The sequence below is a fragment of the Macaca mulatta genome, chromosome 1 (genome assembly GCF_049350105.2).
Source record: "Macaca mulatta isolate MMU2019108-1 chromosome 1, T2T-MMU8v2.0, whole genome shotgun sequence".
NCBI classification, from domain to species: domain Eukaryota; kingdom Metazoa; phylum Chordata; class Mammalia; order Primates; family Cercopithecidae; genus Macaca; species Macaca mulatta.
The window spans coordinates 206,028,094-206,053,156 of NC_133406.1; the positions used below are offsets into that span (position 1 = coordinate 206,028,094).

Consider the following 25,063-nt stretch of genomic DNA (forward strand, 5'->3'; position numbering starts at 1 on the left):
TTGCTAGTATAGATAGGAGTGTGGCTACACTGTACAACGTTATGTACAAATGTACACATATACAACATTGTGAGTTATACGGTTTTTTCTTGGTGTTTTCCTGGAGTAGACTGGTTATTGTCTAAAGGTTTTCTTTCTTTCTGTGCTGCCATTTTCTTGTCCTTTGGCTAAAGAGAGTAGGCTTTTGTTGGAGCTTTTTTTTTGGTCTGTGCCTGTTGGCATTTAAAGGTTGCCAGCTTCTTCACCTCCAAATTTGGGATTTTTGAGGCCAAAAGAAAATCCAGTGAACTCTGTCATCTCATGTCATTCCTCTGGTCCTAAGGTCCCTAGGTCATCTTTATGGAAGTGGAAGCTACATGGTTATGTTTTAGTTCTACTACTAGCTTATGAGTTATACCTCTTTTAAAAAATATTTTTAATGTGATTTCCATAGGGCTTACAATATTAATCTTTAACTTATTATCACATTCTACCTTCAAGCAATATTATACTGCTTCCCATACAAGAACCATATAATAGTATATTTCTATTTTTTTTCTTCTCCTGGCCTATGAGCTATTACTATCATGTTTTATTCCTACATATGCTATAAACATCATAATATAACATTATTTTTTGCTTCAAACAGTCAATTATCTTTTTTATTTTTATTGTTTTTTTGAGACAAGGTCTCACTCTGTCACCCAGACTGGAGTGTAATGGTGCGTATATGGCTTTCTGCAGCCACAAAGGCCTGGGCTTGCGCGATCTTACTGCCTCAGCCTCCTGAGTAGCTGCGACTACAGGTGTATGCCACCACGCTGGACTAATTTTTTTTGTGTGTACAGATGCAGTCTTCCTATGTTGCCAATGCTAGTCTGGAACTCAGGAATCCTCTTGCCTTGTCCTCCCAAAGTGCTGGGATTACAGGCATGAGCCACAGTGCCCAGCCACAGTTATCTTTTAATGAGATTTTAAAAAGTGTCTTTTATGTTTACCTACATATTTACAATATTTTCTCCGTCATTCATTTATGTAGATCCAAATTTCCATCTGTATTATTTTGCTTCTTCCTGAAGAACTTCATTTAACATGTCTTGTAGTACATATCTGCTGGCATGAATTCCCTTAGTTTTTTTCTTGTTTGAAAATGTCTTTGTTTAGCTTTCATTTAAAAAAATAACAGCTTTGATGAGATATAATTCACATAACATACAATTCACTAATTTAAAGTATGCAAATTCAGTGGTCCGTAGTATAGTCACAGAGCCGTGTAACCCATCAGCATGATTTTAAAACATTTTTTTAATACTAGAAAGAAACTTTGTACCCATTAGCAGTCACTTCCCATTGCTCCTCAAGCTCCCAGCACTAGGCAATCACTAACCTACTTTCTGTCTCTATAGATTTGTCTATCTGGACATTTAATAAAATAAAATCACACAATCTGTTGTCCTTGTGACTGGCTTCCTTAATTTAGCATAATGTTTTTATACATGTTGTAGCATATATCACTCACCTTTATTTTTAGAATATATTTTCTCTGGGTTTAGCGTTCTAGCCTGATAGTTGTTTGTTTTTCTTTTTATTTTTAGCTTTAAAAATGTTGCTCTTGATTTTGGCTTGCTTAGTTTCTGATGAGAAGTTTTCTTTCATTCTTATTTTTGTTCCTCTGTGTGTCATATTTTTTCTTTGGATGCTTTTAAGATTTCTGATTTTCAAGTTTTGATTATGATGTGTCGTGGTGTGGTTTTCTTTATATTAATTTTGCTTGGTCTCCATTGAGCTTCTTAGTTGAGATTCTGTGAGTTTATTATTTTCATCAAATTTGAATTTTTTGGTCATTTTTTTTCTTTAAATGCTGTTCCTAATCCCTCTTTTCTCTTTTCACTTCTCAGACTTTCTCTTTGTTAGACTACTTGATACTGTCTCATAGGTCACTGATGCTCTGCTCAATCTTTTTGAATGACTTTCTTTCTACACTTCATTTCTAGTAGTTTCTGCTGGTGTGTCTTCATGTTTACTGTAGTGTCTATTCTAATGTAAATCTCATCCAATGTACTTTTTTTCTTCTGATATTGCATTTTATTCTCTCTACAAATCCCATTTTGGTCTTTAAAATTTATTTTCCTTTTTTTCTTCAGCATGTTCATGTTTTCGTTTATATCATTGAGAATATATTTTTATATTTATAAAGTGACTCTTTTAATTCATTTTCTGCTAATTCCATCATTTCTGTTATTTAGGGGCCTGTTTCTATTTATTAAATAGTTTCTTGGTTTTGGGTCACTTTTTCCTGCTTCTTTGCATGCCTGGTAATTTTTTATTGAGTGTTGGACATTGTAAGTTATAATTTTTGGATGCTGGGTTTTGTTGTATTCCTTTATAAAATATTGGAATTGCTCTGCCATGCAGTTGAGCCACTTGGGATATTAGATCTTCTTGAGGTTTGCTTTTTAGTTTTGTTAGGGTGAGTCAAGAGGATCATTTCGTGTGGGGCTAATTTAGCCTGCTCCTATGTGATGCTAATGTCAGGACTTTATCCAATGCCCCGTGTATTCTGTGGTTTTTCCACTCTGGAAGATGCAAACATGAACTATTAGCCTTGTGGAGCTCCAGGATTTGTTCAGCTTATAGTTTTTTATTGATGATTGCCTTAGGAGTTTCACCTTATACATGTAGTGATTGCTACTTAGGAAAACACTCAAGGGTACCCTTCTGAAGATCTCTGGAACTCTCTTTCTCTGTGCAGCTCCATCTTCTGTGGTATTCTGTCCTAGAAAGTCTGGACATTTTTGCCTCCCTGAATTCTGAGCTCTTTCTCTTCAATTCAGCAAGACTGTGGGTCTCTGTTTGGGTTTCTCTCCCTGCTCTGCAGCCTGGAAACTGTTTTCACAAGTAACTGGGGCAATGGTACGGCTCACTTTATTTCCCTTTTCTCAGAGTTCTTCACTGCCTATTGTTCAATGTCCAAAAGGAGTTGCTTCATATATTTTGCCTGGTTTTCTAGTTGTTTATGGTTGGAAGAAAGTTTGCATATAAGTGTCATTTGTGAGTAGAAGCAGAATTCTCCATTAGCTTTTAAATTCAATAACTTCTAAAATTATTTCTGTGTTTGATTTAGATTTTTTTCTCCATGGACTTAGAAAAACACCTTTTTTTCGTCACTTTTGGTGCCTTTTTGTTTTTTTCTCAATAATATAAAGCATACTTATTCATATTACATGAATATTTTCATAATAATATTATATAACACATCACCCCAAAACTCACTGGCCTAAAACAAAAATCACATATTTTTATGAGTCTGTTGACTGGCTGGAACTAGGCTGGGCTCAGCTGGGGGCCTCTGCCTAAAACTGGGGCAGCCGATGTGGCTCCACTTTTTACTGTAGATCTGTGGTCAGTTGGGGCAGTTCTGCTTCTAGTGTTCATTCAGGGCCCTGGCTGAAAGGCAGCAGCCACCCCGAGGAAGTTCTTGTGTTGATCGCAGAGGCACAAAAGAACAAGCAGAAGCATTCAGGCTTCTTAAAGCTGAGTCCGGGAATCATCCATGGCTACTTCCTCCTCAAGTCATTTGCCAAAACAAGGCACCTAGCCAAGCTCTAAGCTGAAAGGTGTAAAAGTATACTCTGCCTACAGTGGGGCCAGGGCAAGGGTGTGGATGCAGGGAAGGATAAAGTATTGAAGCCAGTAATTCAAACTATTACATAAATTTTATATTTATTTATTTATTTAGAGACAGAGTCTCTTTCTCTTGCCCAGGCTAGAGTACAATGGCACAATCTTGGCTCACTGCAACCTCTGCCTCTCATGTTCAAGCGATTCTCGTGTTTCAGCCTCCCAAGTAGCTGGGAGTACAGGTGTGCACCACCACGCCTGCTAATTTTTGTATTTTTAGTAGAGACGGGGTTTCACCATATTGGCCAGGCTGGTCTCAAACTCCTGACCTTAAATGATCTGACCACCTCAGCCTCCCAAAGTGCTGGGATTACAGGTGTGAGCCACCGCACCTGGTTTATTACATGAATTTAAAATCCTGACCAATGGTTCAATGATTTGAAGTGTTTGGAAGTGAAATTCTTCTGTATATTGTTTTTGCATACTCCCATTCATGGTGCATTATTTTCTGGTGTATCTTGTCATTTTGGATTGGTGTTCAGACATGGTAGGGCTTTTAGAAATGGAACTTCCATGTGGCCTGGCTTGAGGAAACATCTCTCAAGAATAATTTTCTGTCAGTTTCTTCTAGGTACCCTAAGGTTCACATTAGACAAGGACTCTTTATTATGTTAATTTCTCAGATTGGAGGTATGTGAACTTTGCAAGGAGTAGAAAATTGAACCCTAGACTGGGAGCAGTGGCTCACGCCTGTAATCCCAGCACTTTGGGAGGCTGAGGTGGGTAGATCACCTGAGGTCAGGAGTTTAACACCAGCCTGGACAACATAGTGAAATCTCGTCTCTACAAAAATACAAAAATTAGCTGGGCATGATGGCGGGTGCCTGTAATCCCAGCTATTTGGGAGACTGAGGTAGGAGAATAGCTTGAACCCAGGAGGAAGAGGTTGCAGTGAGCTGAGATCACACCATTGCACTCCAGCCTGGGCGACAGAGCAAGACTCTGTCTCAAAAAAAAAAAAAAAAAAAAAAAAAAAAAAAAAAAAAAAAAAAAAGAAAATTGAACTCTATATCATGTAGAGCAGTGGTTACCAAATCTCTGGTGAGGCATTTTTCCTCTTACTAGAACCAGGGCTGAGAGAGACAGATTGTGTACTGGCTTTATGCAGGAGACTCAGTTTAACCTCCTCAAGTGGGCCCAAAGCCTTGTGCCTTATTCCTACATCATCATTGGAAGCCAACCCCTTGTTACCAAAAGCAGGACAACAAAAAGCATTGGTAGGCCAGGCACGGTGGTTCACGCCTGTAATCCCAGCACTCTGGGAGGCTGAGGTGGGTAGATCACTTGAGGCCAGGAATTTGAGACCAGCCTGGCCCACGTGGTGAAACCCCATCTCTACTAAAAATACAAAAAATTAGCCGAGTGTGGTGCATACCTGTAATCCTAGCTACTTGGGAGGCTGAGGCACGAGAATTGCTTGAACTTGGGAGGTGGAGGTTGCAGTGAGCCAAGATTGCACCACTGCACACCAGCCTGGGCGACAGAGTGAGACTCTGTCTCAAACAAAAACAAATACAACAACAACAACAACAACAAAAGCATTGGTACCCACATATTCATTTTAGTTTTAATTTCCTCTTTAGTTTTGTTGTCTTTATTTTTAGCTCAGTGCTACACTTGAAAAGTTGCTTGTAAAAATTTACCCAACATTTCTTTGTTTTTTTCTTCAGCTTTTATTTTAAGTTCAGTGGTACCTGCACAGTGTGTGGTTTGCTACATAGGTGAACATGTGCCATGGTGGTTTGCTGCACAGATCATCCTGTCACCTAGGTGATAGCATTCATTAGCATTCATTAGCTATTTTTCCTGATGCTCTCCCTCCCCAGCACCCCTCACAGGCCGCAGTGTGTGTCGGTCCTTCCTTGGGTGTCCGTGTGTTCTCATCATTCACCTCCCACTTATAAGCGAGAATATACGGTGTTTGGTTTTCTGTTCCTGTGTTAGTTTGCTGAAGATAATGGCTTCCAACTCCATCCATGTCCCTGCAAAGGACATGATCTCATTTCTTTTTATGGCTGCATAGTATTCCATGGTGTATATGTTCCACATTTTCTTTATTCAGTCTATCATTGAGTGGCGTTTAGGTTGATTCCATGTCTTTGCTATTTTGAATAGTGCTGCAGTGAACATACACGTATCTTTATAATAGAACGATGTATATTCCTTTGGGTATATACCCAGTAATAGGATTGCTGTTTACCCGGTGTCTCTATCTGTTTTGTATAGTGAGGTTTCTCAGGTTCTCTCATTAGCTATTTTGCTATTTTGTATATGCTCTTCTCTTTTCCTGGATTATTCCCAATATCCACTTATACTTTAGACTCCATTTCTTCTGAATCCTCTGGTAAATTAGATATTCTTCTTATTCTTTCTCATGGGGAAATTATTTTCCTTCATAGTATTTTTATATTTTGTGATCTTACATGCTTATTTAACTTCTGCTTTTCCCGTTAGACTCTCAGCTCCTCATAAACAGAGATCAGATCTTTTTGTTTTCTACTAATTCCCAGAGCTTAGTACAATGCTTAGAATATAGCAGGCCCTCTGTAAGTGTTTGTTGAATGAATAGTCATGATATTTACCACGTGTCATTACAGTCGTGTATGTGATATTAGTTAGTCAAAGTACTTTCAAGTGTGGTTTCCAAAAGCTTGCTGGTTGCCTGCATTAAGACTGTTCTAGTCTGTTCTAGTCAACCTTTTAATGAATGATTGGATAATGACATTTATGGACTGTGTCAGAGAACTATACAAGCTTTTTACCACTCAAGATTCTTGGTTAAAAGCAAGAAATGGACTCTGATTAATTTAAAAAGAAAATGAATTTAATTGAAAAGGTATTATTTAACTTGTACAACTGATGGGAAGATGGAAGTAGGTTTTTTGTTTGTTTTTTTAAATTTTTTTTTTTTGAGATGGAGTCTCGCTCTGTTGCCTAGGCTAGATCTCAGCTCACTGCAAGCTCTGCCTCCCGGGTTCACACCATTCTCCTGCCTCAGCCTCCTGAGTAGCTGGGACTACAGGCGCCCGCCACCAAGCCCGGCTAATTTTTTTGTATTTTTAGTAGAGACGGGGTTTCACCGTGTTAGCCAGGATGGTCTCGATCTCCTGACCTCGTGATCCACCCGCTTCAGCCTCCCAAAGTGCTGGGATTACGGGCGTGAGCCACCGCACCCGGCCGGAATTAGGTTTGAACAGGATCCAAGAAAGGAAAAGCCCAGTTGTTATAGTTTGAATGTTTGTGTCCCCTCTAAAGTTTGTGTTGAAACTTAATTGTCAATGTGCTAATATTAAGAGGTGGTAACTAAGGTAATTAAGTCATGAAAGCAGAGCCCTCATGAATGGGATTAGAAACCTTATACAGGGCTGGAGGGAAACAGTGCCCCCCAACTTTTGCCCTTCTATCCCTTCTGCCATGTGAAGACACAGTGTTTGTCCTCTCTGAAGGGTGCAACAGCAAGGTACCACCTTCAAAGCAGAGACAGGGCCTTGCCAGACACCAAACCTGCCAGGATTTGGTGTTAGACTTCTCATCCTCCAGAACTATGAGCAATAAATTTCTGTTCCTTGTAAATTACCTACTCTCAAATATTTTGTTATGGCAACACAAATGGACTACGACAGAAGTTGGTATGAGAAGTGGGGCATTATGGTAACAAACACCTAAAAGTGTGGAAGCAGCTTTGGAATTTAGAAATGGGTAGAGGCTGGAAGGAAAAGATTGGAGGTGTATGCCAGAAAAAGCCTAGATGATCCTGAACAGAGCATTAATCACCATGAATAGTGATTCTGGTGAGGGCTCAGAAGAAGAGAGCTGTAGAGAAAGCCTAAATCTTCTTAGAGACTGAGTTGTTGTGAGCAGAATGTTGGTAAAAATATGAGTAGTATGCTGGGTGCTGTGGCTCACGCCTGTAATCTCAGCACTTTGGGAGGCTCACTTGAGCTCAGGAGTTTGAGACCAGCCTAAGCAACATAGGGAGACCCTATCTCTGCAAAAATAAAAAAAAAAATGTGCCAAGCTTGATGGCGCATGCCCGTGGTCCTAGCTACTTGGGAGGCTGAGGTGGGAGGATCACTTGGGCCCGGGAGGTCAAGGCTGCAGTAAGCCAGGATTGTACCACTGCACTCCAGCCTGGGTAACAGAGCAGGACTCTGTATATAAAAAATAAAGTAAAATATGAGTGGTAAAGGCAATCCTGATGAGGTCTCAGATGGGAATGAGGAAATATGTCATTGGAAACTGGAGGAAAGACCATTCTTGTTACAAAGTGGCAAAGAATTTAGCTGAACTGTATTCATGCCCCACTGCTTTGTAGAAGGCAGAACTTAGGAGCCATGACCTAGGATATTTGGCAGAAGAAATCTAAGTGTTCAGGGTGCTGGATGATTTATCTTGAATGCTTATAGTAAAATGTAAGAAGAGAGAAATGAATTAAAGATGGAATTTATAATCAAAAGGGAAGCAGAATTTAAGCCTTTGGAAAATTTTCAGCCTTGCTATGTACAGAATAAAAAAGCATGTTCAGGAGAGAATACCAAGGGGGTAGTCAAGCGAATGTTTGATAAGGAGATTAGCACAGATGAAAGGGAGCCAGATGCTATTCATCAGGATAAAGAAAGAATGACCCCAAAGGCATTTTGGAGATTTTTGAGGCTGCCACTCCCATTATAGTTCCAGAGTGCCTTGAGAACTGAATGGTTTCAAGGGAAGGGCCCAGGGCACCCATGATACCTCAGGACTCACTGCCCAGTTCTGCCTTCAGTTTCTGCTCCCCAAATTCTGGTACAGTGCTCCTTAACCACCCGAGCTGTGGCTCAAGTGGGCCCGGGTATGGCTTGTGCTCTGGAGGGCACAAATGGCAAAACTTGGCAACGTTCCTGTGGTGCTAACTCTGGAGGTGCACAGAGTGCGCAAGCTGTGGAGGCACGGCTACTTCCACCTACATTGCAAAGGGTGCTTCAAACAGCCTTGCCAATGCCTAGCGACCATGGGAGTGGGGCCACCCCAGAGTCCCCACTAGGGTAATACCCAGCAGAGCTGTGAGGTCAGAGAGATTGCAGACAGCCCCAACTTGGGCAATGCTTAGTAGAGCTTTGGAGGCAGGGCTGCCCCCGAAGATCCCAGACCTGTAGAGCCACCAGCCACCAGCCACCAGCATGTAACGTCAGCCAGGGAGAGCCACAGACACCTAACTCCAACCCTTCGGAGCTGCTGTGTGGGCTATGCTCAGAGAAGCCATGGGGGTGGGGCTGGCTGGAGCCTTGGGGGTTCAACCTTCATCTTACTGTGTCCAGAAGGTGGCACAGGCGTGGAGTCAAAGAATATTATTCGTTTTCTTTTTTCTTGAGATGGAGTCTTGCTCTGTCACCCAGGCTGGAGTGCAGTGGCACAATCTTGGCTCACTGCAATCTTCGCCTCCCGGTTTCAAGTGATTCTCCTGCCTCAGCCTCCTGAGGAAGATGATTCTCTTATTGAGCTGGATCCCCATTTGCCCCATTTTATTAAAACACCCAACACCTCCCCTGCAGCTGCCAGCCTGTCCCCACTCCAGGTCCAGGGATGTAGCCTACTTTTCTTTCCTTTTGTGTTCCATTTTGAATTATAGATGCGCGCCACCATGCCTGGCTAATTTTTGTACATTTAGTAGAGACGGGATTTCATCATATTGGTCAGGCTGGTCTCAAACTCCTGACCTCATGATCCACCTGCCTCAGCCTCCCAATGTGCTGGGTTTACAGGCATGAGCCACTGTGCCTGGCTAAGAAGATTATTCTTAAGCCCCAAGATTTACTGCTGTTTGCCTTGCTGGCTTTTGGACTTACCTGGGACCTGTTACCCTTTTCTTCTTTTCTGTTGCTCCCTTTTGGAATGGGAAAGTCTGTCCTGTGCCCGTTATACCTTTGTATTTTGGAAGCACATAACTTGTTCGATTTCACAGGCTCACAGCTAGAGGAGAATTTGCCTAAGGATGAGTCATTTCTTTAAGTCTCACCTATATCTGATTTAGACTTTAGACTCTTGATTTGATGCTGAAGTGAGTTAAGACTTTTGGGGCTACTGGAATGGAAGGAATGTATTAGGTTGGTGCAAAAGTAATTACGGTTTTTGCTATTACTTTTAATGGCAAATATTTTACATGTGAGAAGGACATGAATTTTGGGAGTCAGGGGCAGAATGCTGTGGTTTGAATGTTTGTGTCCCCTCTAAAATTCATGTCAGAACTTAATTGCCAGAGTTGTATTAAGATGTGGGGTAGGGCCTTTCGGAGGTAATTCAGTCATGAGAGCAGGGCCCTCATATATGGGATGGATGGACTTATAAAGGGCTGGATGGACTAGCTAGGCCCTCCTTTTTGCCATTCTGTCCCTCCCACCATGAGATGATACAGCATTCATCCTCTCTGGAGGATACAGCAGCAAGGAATCATCTTGGAAGCAGAGACCAGGCCCTCACCAGACATTGAACTTGTCGGTGCCTTGATCTTGCCTTCCCAGCCTCCCAAACTATGAGAAATAATTTTTTTTTAAATAAATTACCCACTTGCAGGTATTTTATTATAGCAGCACAAACTGGCTAAGACACCAGCCAAGATTCATACTATCATGGACATAGTTTGCTTAGAATTCCTTATCTGATGATGCTGTCACTGGACATGTCCTGCTCTGTTCTCAGATTCTGTAGTCCCTGCTCACTCACTATCATACTACTGGGCTTATCTTTACCTTCCTCGTGTCTTTGCAGCACTTTCTGGAGGGTCCTGGGTGGAAGCATCTGGTTGGCTGAACTTAAGTCATGGGCTTGCCCTGCTTGTTAGGTTTTGGTACAAAGGTACTGTCTCTTCACTTTGGCTGCCATAATGGAAGACAGAATCTGCCTTCAATTGATCTTAGGATGCTCTCCTCAATAGGAAGGGATTCATATGTCTGTTCAGAGATAGCTGCTAACCCCAAGGAAGACAATTCTCTTATTGAGCTGGATCCCCATTTGCCCCATTTTATTATAACACCCAACACCTCCCCCGCTGCTGCCAGCCTGTCCCCACTCCAGGTCCAGGGATGTATACTTTCCTTTCCTTTTGTGTTCCTTGCCTGCCTCTCATGCAGTCTGTTAGAATTCATTTCTAATGTGGCTGTGGATAGGGTAGATCTCCTGTGTTCTTTACTTCTTCATATTCTTTGAAAAACAAAAACAAAAGCAAAAATCTCATAGACTTTACTGTCTTGAAAGAGCTTCCGGCTGAGTCCTGTCAGAATCTCTGAATTCAGTTTGATTAAATTCTATAAACTTTAATGAACTCATTTCCCTGATTCAGAAAATAGTTGCTCTTTGTAGGAATTCCCTGATTCTGAGCACTGGGGATGCATAGTTCAGACCCTAAAAGACCTAGAAACTCATAATATAAAATTCCTTTGTCCAGTTTTTTTTTACTCTTTTTAAAGCCTTTCAGATGTTGAGAAGCTTGGGGCATTTTCACTTTTTGGCATAGTAAATATTATTATTATTATTATGTATTTTTAAGACAGAGTCTGTCTCTGTTGCCCAAGCTGGAGTGCAGTGGTGTGATCTCAGTTCACTGCAACCTCTGGGTTCAAGTGATTCTCCTGCCTCAGCCTCCGAGTCACTAGGATTACAGGTGTGAGCTGCCATGCCCAATTAATTTTTGTATTTTTAGTAGAGACGGGGTTTCACCTTGTTGGCCAGGCTGGTCTCTTCTGACCTCAAGTGATGCACTTGCCTTGGCCTGCCAAAATGCTGGGATTATAGGTGTGAGCTGCCGCACCTGGCCACCATAGTAAATATTAAAGGATTGTATAGATAGAGTTACAAACATTGTGGAATGTTTCAAATATGTGAACGTTGTTTTGTAAACAGACATGCTAAAACACCATTGTATGTATAACATTATTTGTAAATAATGTCAAAAATACCATTGATGTTGCTATTGGGTTGGTAAAGTTCTTGGTCTTGGCCTGTCCCTTGTTATCTCTATTCTAGGTGTGCCTGGCTCTGATACACCTTTTTGTCATCTGCTCAGTCCTTCTGGAGGCCTCTCTAGAGATGGCAAACCATCTGGGCTCCCTATCCTTGGTTCTGTCCTTGGCAAGACTGACCACCACAGGACAAGGCTGGTCTCTAGAGATGGCAAACCATCTGGGCTCCCTATCCCTGGTTCTGTCCTTGGCAGGACTGACCACCATAGGATAAGGCTGGTTCTTCCCACGGCTAAAGCTTGGCTTTTCCACCTGTTATCCTAACCTAATGCCTGGACATCACCTCTTGGAAAGCATTATGGACCCTGTGCTGGACTTGACTTCCTTTGTCTGCCTTTCATGGGAATTCACCCTCCCTTTACACAAGAGTTCCTATTTTCGGTTTTAGAGATTGCTCTGGGTCATCGCTGAGCTAAACTGATAGAGGTTCCTTGAAATCGGCAAATAGCCTGGATAATCAGGCCCCTAACCTCAGCCTTCTGTGATACTTTGCTTTTCCATTTCCCATTCTGTGGGGTTGGGTGGAGCAAGGGATATGGTCTTTTAGAAATAGTATTTTTCACTTAATGAAGACCTCAAACCCAGGAATAAGCATAATCTCCACCAGGGAATGCCACTTAATTGCGTTAAGCTTCTTAGATTTATCAGATGAAGGATAAACCTGATTTATATCAAAACCAGGAGTGGCTGATATTCTGGTTGGCAAAATCCAGATTTAAGAGGATAGTTCTTGTTAGTTGGATCAATGAGCTAAAGTGGATATGATATTTAATTGGTACAGATGTCGTATTTGTCACTTTCATTGCCCAAATTCCCAATTACATAAACTCGTATTTAGTAATAGCTTAGTGGCATCCCACTTATAAAAGGCTCAGGGGTTTTAGTTGGAAATATTTCCAATTTACTATAAAACTAGCATAACCCTAGTTATAAAACATCTTCACATGGCACACACAGATGTCAAGGAACAATTTTACTTAGGGCTTTTGGTAAAAATTTAAATCAAATGAGACTATGTGGTGTGATGAGATAAGGATGCCTGAATACTTAATTCACATGGGCATTGTTTTGGTGAAGAAGTATAAATTACTAAGAGAGATTTATGACAAAGAGAATTTGAATAGACAACTAGTTGCTGAAGACAGTGAAGAAGTTTTTGAAGAATGACATATAAAAAAGACACTGAATCCAGTTGGCTTTATAGGCAAGTAACATATCTAAACTTTCAAGGAATTATGCTATTAAAATTATTGCAGACCTGAGTATAGGATTCCAGGTTGAAATTGTGTTCCTCAGGATTTTGAAGGCAGTGTTCCACTGTCTAGTAGCTTCCAGTATTGTTACTGCAAAGTCTGATGTTACTGTGATTCTTGAGCCTGTGTGTGAAACTGTGTTCTCTGGAAACTTGTAGGCTCATCCCTTTGTCTCTAGTGTTCGGAACATTTTCTTTTTTTTTTTTTTTTCTTTTTGAGACGGAGTCTCGCTTTGTCGCCCAGGCTGGAGTGCAGTGGCCGGATCTCAGCTCACTGCAAGCTCCGCCTCGCGGGTTTACGCCATTCTCCTGCCTCAGCCTCCCGAGTAGCTGGGACTACAGGCGCCCACCACCTCGCCCGGCTAGTTTTTTGTATTTTTAGTAGAGACGGGGTTTCACCATATTAGCCAGGATGGTCTCGATCTCCTGACCTCGTGATCCGCCCGTCTCGGCCTCCCAAAGTGCTGGGATTACAGGCTTGAGCCACCGCGCCCGGCCGAACATTTTCAGTAGAGTGTACCTATACTCATCCATTGGGCTGGGCACTCAGTGTCTCTCTCAATCTAGAGATTATTGAATTTTCTTTGATTACTTACGTTCCTATTTTTTCTACTCTTCTTTTCTGAAGCTTTTGTTAGACCTTCTGGACTTGTCCTCAAATCATTTTTTATATTTTCTAGTGTTTGTATCTTTGTCTTTTATTCTAGTTTCTGGGGAATTGATTCACTGTCTTCCAGCCTTTTTATTGAAGTTTTCAATTCTGCTATCATACTTTTACTTTCCAATACCTTGGTTTTGTCATTGCTGTTCTCTATGTAGCTGTTCCTTAAAGTATTATCTTATTTTGTGGCTCCTTAAAGTATTATCTTATTTCGTGGCTGCAATACCCTCTTTATCATATCAGAAAGATATGATAAAATCTTTCTGAATAAAGTAATAATAGTTTAAAAAATGTTTTTATTATCCATGCATAATCTCTCTTTTCTCTGGAAAGCTTTATTCTGATTATTTTAGACTCTTTCATATAAGATGATCTTCTCACATGCCTGGGATCCTTACCCATGTGCTCGTATTTAAAAGAGGGTCACTAAAACGCTGTCTGACCAAAAGAGAATCCTACTGCAGACTATGGACTTTGGGTGATAATGATGTATCAATGTAGGTTCATCAAGTGTAACAAATGTACCTCTCCGGTGGGGGATGTTGACAGTGAGGAGGCTGTGCATGTGGAAAGTGGGCAGAGGATATAAGGAAAATCTCTTTATCTTCCGCTCAGTTTTGCTGTGAACCTAAAAATATTCTAGAGGAGCATTTTTGAATATTTAGAAGATAAAGTCTGTTCAACAAACAAAAACAAAACATTTGTTTTGGACACTCTAGCCATTGTAGTAGGCAAATAAAAACCTAACTTAATGGGAAAAAAAAGCTGTTTGGACGATCTGTGGGCATGGTTAGGATTCATGACTGTGATTTTCATTGTGTGGCCATCTAGCTGTCTATTTCCTTGGAGAGCCCCTGGTGCCCATATCTTTAGGTTTTTTCTTTCGGATCTGTCAGATCCACTGACAAGACTCTTCCAAACACTTGCATAGAAAATATATGCCTGGCTTCCAGGATTCTCAAGAAAAGTAAAAGTAACAAAAGGAAAATGGATTCTACCAGATATTAAGACTGTTTTACATGCAGCGTGTGGTGGCTCACGCCTGTAATCCCAGCACTTTGGGAAGCTGAGATGGGTGCATTTCTTGAGCTCAGCTGTTCGAGACCAGCCTGGGCAGCATAGTGAGACCCCCGTCTCCACACAAAAATACAAAAATTAGCCAGGCATGGTGGTGTGTGCCTGTGGTTCCAGCTCCTGAGGAGGTTGAGGTGGGAGGATGGCTTGAGTACAGGAGGTGGAGACTGCAGTGAGCCAAGATCGCACCACTGCACTCCAGCCTGGGCAACAGAGCTAGATCCTATCTCAAAACCAAACCAAACCAAACCAAACGAAACACCAAAAAGATTGTGTTAGAAAGCTCCACTAATGAAAAGAGTGGTAGTATCACATAAATTGACAGATTAATGGAACAGAATTATAGGTAGTCTATAAAACATAGCCTATTACACGTAGTATAGTGAAGCTGTTATCACAAATTAGTACAGGAAGGATTATCCAATAAGTGCTGCCAAAACCATTGATTATTTGGGGGGAAAAGTTAGCACTTCACCTTATATGCTAGAATTAGGTTGTTTGTTCATGCTTTGTCTTTTGTTCAATAGTTATTTGTTCCCTATTATGTTCAAGGCAGGTTAAAGTATAAAATTAAAAATAATATTGAAAAGGGGATAACAGTGTAAGCCTAAAGTTACTGGAAAGGAAAAAAATCCATAAATTTGACTACATAGAAATTGAAAACATCTGCAGACAAAGGAACAAAATAATACAGAAAAATTTTTTATAACATATGCCAGATAAAGGGTTGATACCCTCTATCTATAAAGAGCTTATACAAATTGACGAGAAAATAGTAAAACCTGATAGAAAAATGGGCAAAAAGCATTCATAGAAGAAACATAAGTGCTGAAGAAGTATATGTTAAAAAGTCTAACTAGCCAGGCATGGTGGCTTATGCCTGTAATCCCAGCACTTTGGGAGGCTGGGGCAGGTGGATTGCTTGAGTCCAGGAGTTTGAGACCAGCCTAGGCTACATGGTGAAACCCCATCTCTACAAGAAAATGCAAAAATTAGCCCGCATGGTGGCACACACCTGTAATCCCAGCTACTAGGGATGCTGAGGCACAAAAATTGCTTAAGCCTGGGAGATGGAGGTTGTAGTGAGTTGAGATTGTACCACTGCACTCCAGCCTAGGAAACGGAGTGAGACTGTGCCACACACACACACATAGAAGTCTACACTCACTAGTAATCAGGCCTCACGCATTGAAAGGTGATACCATTTTTTCCCTGTTTAATAATTAATAATAAGCAAAAGAATTTAAAAATTACAATCAGGCTCGTATGTATACCTTGAAATGAGCACTTTCTTTTTTTTTTTTTTTTTTTGAGACGGAGTCTCGCTCTGTCGCCCAGGCTGGAGTGTGGTGGCCAGATCTCAGCTCACTGCAAGCTCCACCTCCTAGGTTTACACCATTCTCCTGCCTCAGCCTCCCGAGTAGCTGGGATTACAGGCGCCCGCCACCTGGCCCGGCTAGTTTTTTTTTTTTGTATTTTTTAGTAGAGACGGGGTTTCACCGTGTTAGCCAGGATGGTCTCGATCTCCTGACCTCGTGATCCGCCCGTCTCGGCCTCCCAAAGTGCTGGGATTACAGGCTTGAGCCACCGCGCCCGGCCATGAAATGAGCACTTTCATACAATGCTATTGAACGAATGACTAATTTTTTTCTGGAAAGCAGCTTTACAGTCTGTATCAAAAGCAAACCTGAACAACAAATATATCAAGCCGCTTCCTCCTTCTTCAGAGCCTTGAAAGTGCTATTCCGCCTACCTGGAATGCTCTTCCCCATCTCTTCCTAGATCATTCCTTCTCACCTTTCAGGCTCTGAAGGCCACCTCCTGCAGGCAGGCTTCCATGACCTCAGGCTAGATCAGATTCTTTTTTTTTTTTTAAAGTGTGATCCATCAACCAGTGTTTTGGGAGCCTATTTCGGGGAGAAGGCAGAAGGACCCACTGTTCAGTAAACTTCCACTTAATTCCTCTGTTTTATTTATGGTGCTCCTACCCTCAATTATGCCTGGCATTTCTCGATTTTTTTTTTTTTTGAGACAGGGTCTTGCTCTGTTACCCAGGCTGGAGTGCGAGTAACTGGGAACATAGGCGTGCACCACCACGCCTGGCTAGTTTTTTTATTTTTAGTAGTGATGGGGTTTCACCATGTTGGCCAGGCTGGTCTTGAACTCCTGACCTCAAGAGATCCTCCCGCCTCCGCCTCCCTCCTAGGATTACAGGCATGAGCCACCGCACCCATTGCATTTCTCTGTTTTATCCTCTCCAAAGAATAAACCTCCACCTCTTCACAGAGTTGGGAAGGTGTGGTCACCTAGCTGCTCAGTGCCGGGACGGAATCCCCGGGGCCTAGGTGCTTTCAATGAGCTCTCCTGTTTTCAGCTCCAGCCACATTCCCACTCAGAGGCAGTTTGTGCTTTCATTTCTTGTAATTTGTGCTTTTCTGTGTTTCTGAGTCACCCACAATGAATCACTTTCACAATCAGAAAAAAGCCCCTAAATTTTCTTTATTTAAAATTTCCTACCTTGTGACCCAGTAATTTTACTTTTGGAATATCTCTTTCTTTTAAGGAAATAGAAATTTGTAAAACATTTAGGTACAGACATCTGCATCACAGTACAATTTATAATAGAGGAGGATTAGTTACAAACATCCTAAAAATCCAATATCAGGGTCATGGTTTAAGTAGGCACTGATAAAGCCTTTAAGTGGTATTTCCAAAAATATGTTCTTAACGACATGGGAAAAAACTTATGATTTGTCGTAAGATGAAAAAAGCATAATATAAAATTGTAGGTATATCTTTACTAAGATTTTATTTTAAAATATGCATGGAAGAAGGCTGGAGGGAATTACTTCTGAATATTAACAGTTGTTACCTCTGGATGGTGGGCTCTCATTCACTGTCTACAATTATCATGCATTATCTTTATAATTCAAAAGAAGTTAAACATATGTAAAGGAGGAGAAAATTTAAAAAATTATAATCTTAAGTTGCATTAAGAGAGGCAGAAGTTTTGGGGCAAAAGAGGCAATAATCTGGATTCAGACCAACTGGAGTGTCACGTCCAGCGTACAGGGAGGGTGGAACATGTTAAGAGGAAAGTAGGCTGGGCACGGTGGCTCACGCCTGTAATCCCAGCACTTTGGGAGGCCAAGGCGGGTGGATCACCTGAGGTCAGGAGTTCAAGACCAGCCTTGCCAACATGGTGAAACCCCATCTTTACTAAAAATACAAAAATTAGCCGGGCGTGGTGGTGCACACCTGTAATCCTAGCTACTGGGGAGGCTGAGGCACAAGAATTGCTTGAACCCAGGAGGCAGAGGTTACAGTGAGCTGAGATCATGGCACTGCACTCCAGCCTGGGCAACAGAGGGAGACTTCATCTCAAAAAAAAAAAAAAAAGAGGAAATTAAACAAATTGCAGGTTGGCCAGAGACTTCTGGAAATCAGGATTATCTGGAGGAATGGGAGGACAGCAGGCTCAGGCTGGACCTGGTGGCTGTCTGTATGTGGCTGCAGTACTGTTTGGGAAGGACAGAACTGAGTGTCCTGTGGCTCTGGGATCAGAGCCAAGACTGGAAAGAGATTCTTAAAGGTGGAGAGAGATGTTCTGACAATGCTGTGATGGATACCTCTTCCTGCAAATGCCAATAGTCATGCTGAGGTTGGTGTGAAAAGGAAGAATCCCTAGTCAAGGAACTGGAGGTGATAGAACCATGAGGCTGGCAAGCCAGTGGCCAGTGAGCCGGCATGTTAGATTGGGAAGAAGTTTTGGCATCACCCAGCTTGACAGCCTTGTTTATGTGCAGCCTGTGATGTTCTCATGCTCCCATCGGTCATAGATAAGATGACCTTGGGTTATGCAAAATTCCCAGCGCACTCCACATAACCCCATCCCTGTCTTTCCTACTCAGGAAGGCAATGTGAATTTAAGCAACTGGAATTAATCTTATTGTAGAAACAACCTTGACTTTTTTCTGATTCGTGTAAAATAGCACATCACTCATGAGTTTTCAGATCAATGATCAGTGACAGGTTACCACGTGCAACGCTCCTCATACCTAATTGTCACATACGTGTTTCTCATCCAACTCTTTCATTTCACAATGGGGAAATTGAGGCCTAGAGAAGGGAAAGAGCCACAGTCAAGCACGTTTGAGAGGTGCGAGGTAGGAGCCAAGTCTCCTGACTCCAAACGGTGGCCCTTTCTCTAACTGAGAGTCACCAGCTATCAACTTAGATTTTGGTTGGTGGCAGCAAGGAATAGGCTGGTGAGAGGAAGAAGGAAGCAAAGGAAAAGAAAGGTGTGAACCTGCTGTGTTTCATCCTAGTGACATCACCAAGGAGATGCCTGCGTCCAACAAACCTAGCATTCTCCAGAGCCCCCTGCCTGACCGGTGCTTGGAGGTGAAGTGGGGCCCTGAGGGTGGTCGTATGCCAGATATATTGAAGTTTTAACCCCTAATACGTCAGAATGTAACCTTATGTGGAAATAAGGTCTTTTCAGAGGTAATCAAGTTAAATCAAAGTCATCAGGGTGGGTCCTAATCCAATATGAGTGATGTCCTTATAAAGAGGGGAAATTTAGACAGAGAGACAAGGGAGAACACCAGGTGAAGATGAAGGCAGAGATGGGAGTGATGTGTCTAAAAGCCAAGGAGCACCAAAGATTGCCAGCAACACACCAGAACTAGGAGAGAGGCCTGGAACAGTCTCCCTCACAGCCCTTGGAAGGAACTAGCCCTTCGGATATCTTGATCTCAGACTTCTGGCCTCCAGAACTGAGAATCAGTTTCTGTTGCTTAAGCCGTGCAGTCTGTGGTACTTTAGTACAGTAGCCCTGGCAAGGGAATACAGGTGGGACGGGGCTTACAGCCACTCTTCCTGCATGTCTTCACCATACCCCCAACCCTAAACGGTGTGATCCCAGCCCCACAACACTATCCTCACTCTTAAACCCCCAGCCCATATGTGCTTGTGTTTGTGTGGCCACTGGTCTAGGACCCAACTTGTCTTGCCAAAGGTCCAAGTTCCTGAGCCCCAGCCTGACCCCAGCTCTGACACCAAGCTCAGAGTGGGTGAGCTTTGAGGGAGGGGAAGGATGCCATCTCTGCTCACTGAAACCTTTCTTCTCCTACCTTTCCAAAGTAGGAAAGGTTGGGGATAACAGAAACACCAAATCAGGGCTCTCAGGCCCCTCTGGTAACGCTGGCTCTAACGCTGGCTTCTAACCTGCAGCCTCTGGCCTCTCACCCTGGCTGGAAGAGAATCTCTTAGACGAGGACCTCAGCTTCCAGTGGTCATGGACTTCCAGTATGTGAACAGCCTCCTTTTTGAGGCTTTCAGGATTGAGCCCAGCCTCACTCAATCAAGCAGTGGTTCAGATCCCTGAGAGGCAGAGGTCATTGCTGGAGACTAGTTGGAGAAGTCAGGGAGCGCTTCCTGGAGGAAGAACCTATGTTAGCCTGGCTGAAAGGTGTGAGCTTAATTTTACTGCATGGCTACTGAGCCAGGTACAGTCACATACTTTCACTTACTTGGTTTCCTGTCAGTTGTGAGGCAGGTGATGCTACTTACATTTTAGAGATTAGAAAACTGAGACTCAGAGAAGTGAAATGATTGACTTCAGATCACAGCATTTAAATTCAGGGACCTCTGGTGCTAAAGCTCATCTTACTCTTCTGCACTGTGGCCTTTTCCAGGGTCCAGTAGTATTTAAAAGATTTGTGGAATTTTGAAGTGTGGGGGCAGGGACACTGCATGCTGACACGGGGCAGGGTGGGAACATACTGGGTCAATCTGGGAGCCATGAGGAAGCTGGCCTGATCCATTTCAGCAGTTCAGAAGGAACAATGGGAACCACAGCTGGAAGAGGAAGAGGGTCGTCATTTATGAGGCTGAGTGTTCAGACTCGCTGGGTAAGCAGCGAGTGAGCCAGTGAGCTCTGGGTGAGGGGTACAGAGCTGGTATTTTCAACACCTATCCTGATGGGTGAGGGGCCAACTTGCCAACCTGCTGTAAAGGCATCGTGACTCTCAAGAAGAAGCATGTGGCCACATCAGATAGACCCCCTTTCCTTCTTTAACCCTAGCCCCAGATATCCCTGGGAAGGGAGGACAACCAGCTTGCCTCTGAGGGTCAATACCTAGTGCTCTCCCCTACCTGGGTCGCCTCCACATAGGTCAATTCTGCCAGCAGTGGGCCCATCCTCAGCCACACCTCCTGTGTCTCGATGGCTCATCAGGACCTAAGTGCCCCCTCAGCCTGTCAGTCCCTCCTCTGACTTTGCACAAGCAGTTTTCTCCTCTTGAATGCTCAGTGTTCTCTTTCCCTCCCCGGTGAACTCCTAGTCAAGACCCAGTTCAATTGTTCATTTTGTTTCTGCAGCCTTTGTGAGTCATTGGCAAGATTCAGTTTCTTCTACTTCTGTACATTGCCATTGTCCTCATTGAGGTCTGGGTGCCTGGAAAGCAGATATGAAGCAGATCCTTAAGTTGCTCCTCCTGGTGGGCAGACTAGAAAGGGCCAAGGTAGGAAAGACTAGTGACCTAAACCTCCCTTTCCCAATACCAAGGATGAGGATGAGGTGGGATGAGTGCAGGGCCCATCTGAACTGGACTGTGAAGGGCTTGGCTGGCAGGCATGCTTGAGGAGCAAACCATCCAGTAAGGAAGCATTTTGCAGGGGGCAGTGTGGCCAGGGCGATGATGGGCATGGGGGAGGCAGGGCAAGGACACTTATGCTTTGGCCACTCATTAATGGGCTGGAGCGGTGGGGATGAGAAGAAGATAGTGTCTGAGGCATTTCAAAAGGCAGAACATTTAGGAATCAGGGCTGTTGGAGGCAGAAGGTATGAGTTTGAGGGGTGAAGGTGCTGGCTGGAGTTGGGGGTTACAGAGACCAAAGAGATTATACAGGACCAAAAAGAAAAGGAAGCCTGGGCAAAATAACTCTATCCCCCAACCCCTAGCACATCGTGATAGCATCAATACACACCTAGCTTGTGATCCAGTCCTGTTTATTTTAGAAGCATGAACAGAACTAGGAAGGAGTGATGAAAACAAGGCACCAGTCCCCTAGACAGGGCCAAATCCGGCACAAGCTCTGTCTGTGCGATCCAGGCTGACCCAGCAGCCTCAGTCCGCCTTTTCCTGTGAGGGGAGGGTTTGAGGACAACCTGCACACAGGCAACTGTTCCATAGGGTGAGGTTGGGGTAAGTTGGCTCTGGGTCCCTCTGGATCAGCTGCGAAAGGCCAGAGCATCCCATGCTGACTCTGTCTGTGCTCAGGCAAAGCCACGTTCTGGAGAGGAAGCCATAGTGCCTGGTGGCACCAGGAAGGCCTCAGGTGTTCAAGAACAACTTGCAATGAGGCTCCATGGCCAGCAAGCATCTGCTTCCCCAGCCCAGTCATCTCTGCAGAGCCTTCCAGGAGGGGGCAGGGGGCATCCCAGGCAGCCAGACTTCTCAGGACCCCTCTGTTGGGTGACATAAGCCCCAGGCCTCTATACATACTGCTTCTTAGAAGCAGAGCTGCTGGGGCGACTGGGGGATTTTCGGTCATTCTGAGGGGGTGGGTCCAGGAAGAGAGGGGGCCTGGAAGAAGCCAGCCTCTCCTCCGTGGTCAGGTTGGCCCAGTTCTGCTCGCTGGATGAGAGCCCATTGTAGGTGGGGCATGGCGGGGATGAGGGGCCCTGGCCCATGGGGAGGTAGAAGAAGACCTGGTCCGTGTAAGGGTCTGAGGAGGTACCCTGGGTCGGGGGTGCGTCTTGGCCCTGCCGTGCCCTCATTCCCCGGCTGAGGCAGCGACACAGCAGGTGCACCAACTCCAGCAGGTTAAGCACCAGGGAGATGAGTCCAACCACCAACATGAAGATGATGAAGATGGTTTTCTCCGTGGGGCGAGAGACAAAGCAGTCCACGAGGTAGGGGCAGGGTGCTCGCTGGCACACAAACACGGGCTCCATGGTCCAGCCGTACAGGCGCCACTGGCCATAGAGGAAGCCTGCCTCTAGCACGCTCTTGCAGAGCACGCTGGCCACATAGGTGCCCATCAGCGCTCCGCGGATGCGCAGGCGACCATCTTCCGCCACCGAGATCTTGGCCATCTGACGCTCTACGGCCGCCAGTGCCCGCTCCACCTGTGGGTCCTTGGCTGGCAGTGCCCGCAGCTCCCCCTCCTTCTGCCGTAGCCGCTCTTCTCGCCGAGACAGGTAAATGACATGGCCCAGGTAGACCAGGGTGGGCGTGCTGACGAAGAGGAACTGCAGCACCCAGTAGCGGATGTGGGAGATGGGGAAGGCCTGGTCATAGCAGACGTTGGTGCAGCCTGGCTGGGCCGTGTTACACTCGAAATCTGACTGCTCGTCACCCCACACTGACTCGCCGGCTAGGCCCAGGATGAGGATGCGGAAGATGAAGAGCACCGTCAGCCAGATCTTGCCCACCACGGTCGAGTGCTCCTGGACCTGGTCCAGCAGCTTCTCCAGGAAGCCCCAGTCACCCATGGCTCCCGGGCCTCCGTCTGCAAGGAGACAGAGCACATCAGCATGTTAGCATGGCATCCTTCTCGTTCGCCCAGCAACAAGCCTGCAGGGAGGTCTGCCATGCCCGTTCTACCTACATAGAAACCCAGGCTCAGGAAGGGGAAGGACTGGCCTGGAGGCTCCCACTCAGCAGTGCAGGCAGGACCCAAAGCAGATCTTTGGATGATGGCTGTCAACCTCTTTGTATGGTCTCATTCTGCTTTGGCTAAGGTCCCTGCCTAATCAGACATCGATATCCCTCTTGTCCCCAAGCCACTGCCCTAGGATGGACACAGACCAAGGAAATCTGGGTGGAATTGAGGCTCCTTTGCCTGTGGGAACAGAATTTGAGGAATATATCCAAGGTTGTGCAGCTGGGCTAAGCCCTTCCTCCCTTTTAGCCAAGGCTGGCTGCCCCCAGACAGTGGGGGCTGGTGCTGATGGTAGAGGTGTTATCTTCTGCTTCTTAGGGGGCTCAAAGCCTCCGGTCCCTGCTCCCTGCTTCATATCTTACCCAGCTGGCTTCACTCTAATCTTTGAGCCTGCAGGGGCTGGGAGGCGGGAGGGGTTTTAGGAGCTGAAGGCAGCATCATCCTTTAGCTCCACCGGTCAGCAATAATGACCACCTGCCACTTGAGGAGGGACACTTGGTCCTGTCTTCTTCGTCCACCTCCACTCCCACCCCCTTCCATCTCCAAAGCTGATGCTGGCAAATTCTAGACTCTTGAAAGGAATTGTTATTGCAGGGTGAGGCACAGGCCACAAAGTTCCCAAGAGGGAGGTGCCTCTTCCCAAGTGCAAAGCTGTTTAGAGCCAGGCTCTGGAAGTGGCCCTGGGTTCAAATCTTGGCTTTTAGAAACTGCGGCCCCTTGGATAAGGAACAACCTCTGGGCGCCTCAGTCTCCTCCATGGTAGAGTGGAAACAATAGTATTCCTACCGCCTCGGGTTGTTATAAGGATTCCATGGAAAGAGGGTGGGAGCCTGGCCAAGGCCACCTGGGTGAGCGCGGCTCTGTCGCGGCGGGCGTTCCGCAGCAACCCCCGTCCCGGCCTCGGAGGACCCAAGACTCCGCCCGGCCTCCCGCGAGCAGGTGGCACCCCCGGTCCCCTCCTAGCCCCCGACTCACCGCCTGCCTGCCGGGTGGCCCAGGTGGAGGTGGGGACGATGGCCGGAGCGACGCCCGCGGGAGCCCTGCTGGACCGCACGGGCGGCGGGGGCGCCTTAAATAGCGCAGAGGGGCGGGGTGGGGGCAGGAAACGCGACGGGGAGGGCGGCGGGGGCCGGAGAGAGGGCGGGGGCGGGGACTGGGAGGTGCAGACTCCCTAAACCCACTCCGGGGAGGTGGGCCTGTGATTTGCGGTGGGGAGGGGCAAGAGGGGCTGACCTACCCTTCCTCTCCTGTTCTCTCTCCACCAGGTATTCCAGATGGTAAACTCTCCTGTCGTTTCTTTGGCCAGGGAAGAGGAGTTCTCCCAGGCCAGGATCTCTTAGGGGATCTGGATTTGAAAGGGTTGCAGTAAGAGCTGTTGATCTGGGCAACTGGCCTGGGGTGCTGTGAGGGGTGGGCGGATGGGGACGGGGTGTGGGAACCACTCATTTGCTAGGTGGCCCTAGTGTGCCAGGATGAGGCGTTCAAGGCTAATTACGGCGCGGGAAGCTCCAATGGGGGACAGGGGTTGTAATCCACGCTTCCCGCATACGTGGTGGAGCTGGGGTCTCTACCCACACCCAGCCCACGTTCTTCCAGAATTCTCAAACATCCCCATGCCTGGGCAGGCTACACAATCGGAGGCCATTAAGCGAGTCCCATGGACTCCTTGAGACTGGGGGTAGGGGAACCACCTGACCTTTAGCTTGGACCCATTGGTATGCCTCTAAATGGTGGCCGGGTGGTGCGGGGGAC

General features: G+C 45.1%; 1 protein-coding gene and 1 long non-coding RNA gene across 7 annotated transcripts in view; one reads left to right on the plus strand and one right to left on the minus strand.

The window, feature by feature from the left end:
* The window catches only part of LOC106997660 (uncharacterized), a 35,524-nt gene that overhangs the window by 8,648 nt on the left and 1,813 nt on the right, over nucleotides 1-25,063 (plus strand). For 3 of the 5 annotated variants that reach the window (XR_013404257.1, XR_001443856.3, XR_013404256.1), the window contains one exon: nucleotides 24,577-24,676. This is a non-coding gene — a long non-coding RNA (uncharacterized LOC106997660). Of the gene's footprint in view, nucleotides 1-18,966; nucleotides 19,043-24,576; nucleotides 24,677-25,063 lie in introns of all 5 variants that reach the window. The other 2 variants (XR_013404258.1, XR_013404254.1) reach the window with 1 other exon arrangement.
* On the minus strand, nucleotides 21,637-24,650 carry GJA4 (gap junction protein alpha 4). Of its 2 annotated transcripts, none has more exons than XM_077964139.1 (2): nucleotides 24,549-24,650; nucleotides 21,637-23,158 (listed from the first exon to the last, which is right to left on the minus strand). In XM_077964139.1, the coding sequence occupies exon 2, from the start codon at nucleotides 23,139-23,141 to the stop codon at nucleotides 22,140-22,142; it is 1,002 nt and encodes a 333-aa protein (XP_077820265.1). In that variant the 5' UTR covers nucleotides 23,142-23,158; nucleotides 24,549-24,650; the 3' UTR covers nucleotides 21,637-22,139. The 2 variants fall into 2 exon arrangements, with proteins under 2 accessions (XP_077820265.1, XP_001108533.2); XM_001108533.5 differs by lacking the exon at nucleotides 24,549-24,650 and adding an exon at nucleotides 24,287-24,453.